This window comes from Capra hircus, chromosome 3, assembly GCF_001704415.2.
Source record: "Capra hircus breed San Clemente chromosome 3, ASM170441v1, whole genome shotgun sequence".
NCBI classification, from domain to species: domain Eukaryota; kingdom Metazoa; phylum Chordata; class Mammalia; order Artiodactyla; family Bovidae; genus Capra; species Capra hircus.
Genome location: NC_030810.1, coordinates 17,823,241 through 17,825,591, shown reverse-complemented (window position 1 = coordinate 17,825,591; position 2,351 = coordinate 17,823,241). Strand labels below are relative to the sequence as shown.

General features: G+C 47.9%; 1 protein-coding gene across 1 annotated transcript; it reads right to left on the bottom strand.

Annotated features, from left to right (window-relative positions):
- On the bottom strand, window positions 207-1,154 carry LOC102190120 (olfactory receptor 2A12-like). Its single transcript, XM_018046488.1, has one exon. The coding sequence runs from the start codon at window positions 1,152-1,154 to the stop codon at window positions 207-209; it is 948 nt and encodes a 315-aa protein (XP_017901977.1).

Genomic DNA, 2,351 nt, shown 5'->3' with positions numbered 1-2,351 from the left:
ATCCTTCATCTTAAATCCTCGACTGAGTCTATAAGTGGTAGTAGCTGAAAATTTTCCAACTAGTGGGGAGAACTTCAGGGTGACCTCACCCTTTTTGGGAAGCTCAAAGACCCAGAAATGCTGGCCAGACCTGATGTACTTTCATAATACCACATGAGCCTCATCAAGTCAGCCCATGATTGTGGACAACTCTGAAACATCCTGGGTCATTGAGCTGTCCCTCTCTGGCCAAGTACTTTCAGAAAGGCCCTCTTTACATCTTTGTTCCGGAGACTGTAGATGATGGGGTTGAGGAAGGCAGAGACAACGTTGTAGAAAAGGGCCAGCTTCTTGTCCCTCTCCGGGTCATACCAGGACCCAGGCCTCATGTACATGATCATGGCTGGCCCATAGAACATGGTGACCACAGTGATGTGGGAAACACATGTGGAGAAGGACTTGACTCTCCCCTGGGGTGAGCGGATGCTCAAGATGGAGACAAAGATGCGAACATAAGAGACCAGGATGAAGGAAAGTGGTATCAAAAGCAAGATGAAACCCAAGATGAAGTCCAGCCGGTCATTGAGGGATGTGTCTGCACAAGCCAACTTCAGGACAGCAGGGACCTCACAGAAGAAGTGGTTTATCTTGTGGGGGCCACAATAAGGCAGACGCATGGTGAAGACAGTATAGATCAGGGCCCCAGCTATGCTAATGAGCCAACAGACTGTGACCATCTTGATACAAATAGGACGACTCATCAGCAGAGTATAGTGAAGGGGGAAGCAGATGGCCATATACCTGTCATAGGCCATAATGGCATAGAGGACACACTCAGCAATGCCCAGGATCAAGAAGATGAACATCTGGGCTGCACAAGCTCCCCAGGAAATGGTCCTCCTTGGATATACCAGATTAACCAACATCTGGGGCACAGTGGTGGTGACATAGCTCATGTCTACAAGGGAGAGGATGCTGAGAAAGAAGTACATAGGTGTGTGGAGGTGTGTATCCAAGTAGATCAGGGTGATGATGAGTCCATTGCCTAGAATGGTGATGAAGTAGAGGGTAAGGAAGAACGTGAACAGAACCATTCTGACCTGAGACTCACTGGAGAAGCCAAGGAAGATGAACTCAGACACGGAACTGTGGTTCTCCTTGCCAAGGCTCTGCATGGTGGTCTGCCGATCAAGGAGACAAAGACCGGTCTGTTCTGTCCTCAGCCTTCGGGGAGGAGGACACAGCTGACTGAACCAGAGCCACACACAGCCCCTTGCACAGTAGCTTGAGATTCAGTCAAATCTTTGTTGAGTTGGGTGAAAAGGTGTAGTAAACTAGGGTAGCTCCTGAACTGGGAGAGCCATCAGAAGATCTGGATTTATGCCTGTAACAGAATATAAGATGCCTGAGTGCTCACAGGTCCTTCCCTGGAACCCACCTTCATCTATAGAAGGCAAAGCATTAGGTAGCTATGTCTGAAGCAGGGGAACCCAGTCAGCCTCTGATCACTGCTAAATGCTTCCAAGTGCATATACTTGTCTTGGTCTGAAGAACAATTCTTTGCTGAAAATTTTAAATAACACTGAAAGTCTGTGTCACTGGGCCATCAGTGCTTGAGGTACAGTCAACCCAGAGCTGTTGTGCTGGCAACCCGAAGTCACAGGTAAGCTGGAATTGTAGAGAACAGTGGAGGTCTTACAGAGATGAGAGCCAACATGCTGGGAAGGAGAGAGCAGAGACCTCACAGCCCCCGAGAAACGGAGTGATTTTGATTCCTAACTTGCCCTGAGGTCTGTGATTGGATATCTGTGGGATTTTCTGTCGAATCCTTATAATTACCAGTCTACGATGACATTTTAAATTCAGCTCTTCCTAAATGTCTGAAGGCTGTCAATTACCCATCTGTGTGAATTTGGGCAAGTCCCTTCACCCTCATTGGCCTCAGTGTCCCCATCTGTTAGAAATGAAACATCCATGGCACAGGATAATAGAAAGAGGCATATGAGATACCCTATGTTAATAAATTTTGCAAAATACCAACACTAGACAAGTAAAAGGGTTGGTATAAATGGCAGGACTCTGGAAATCAGAAGAGTGGGGGCTGGTCCTAACTCTGCACCTAGTTTGCTGTGTGATTTTGGGTAACTCTGATGACTCCAAGGGACTCTTCTGGGTCTGCTATTCTTTGGTCCAGGGAACGCCTGGCTGGAGACCTGTGATTGCATCAGCGTCATGAGAACCAAGGGGAGGGTTGGGCCAAGCAGTCAGCTGAACAGGGTTGTGTTAGCAGGAGATTCCTTCCAGGAGTTGGAGACATGAGACCAGGGCCTAGACTCAGGTGTCAACACACCTTCATCTTGTATCCTCTTTAC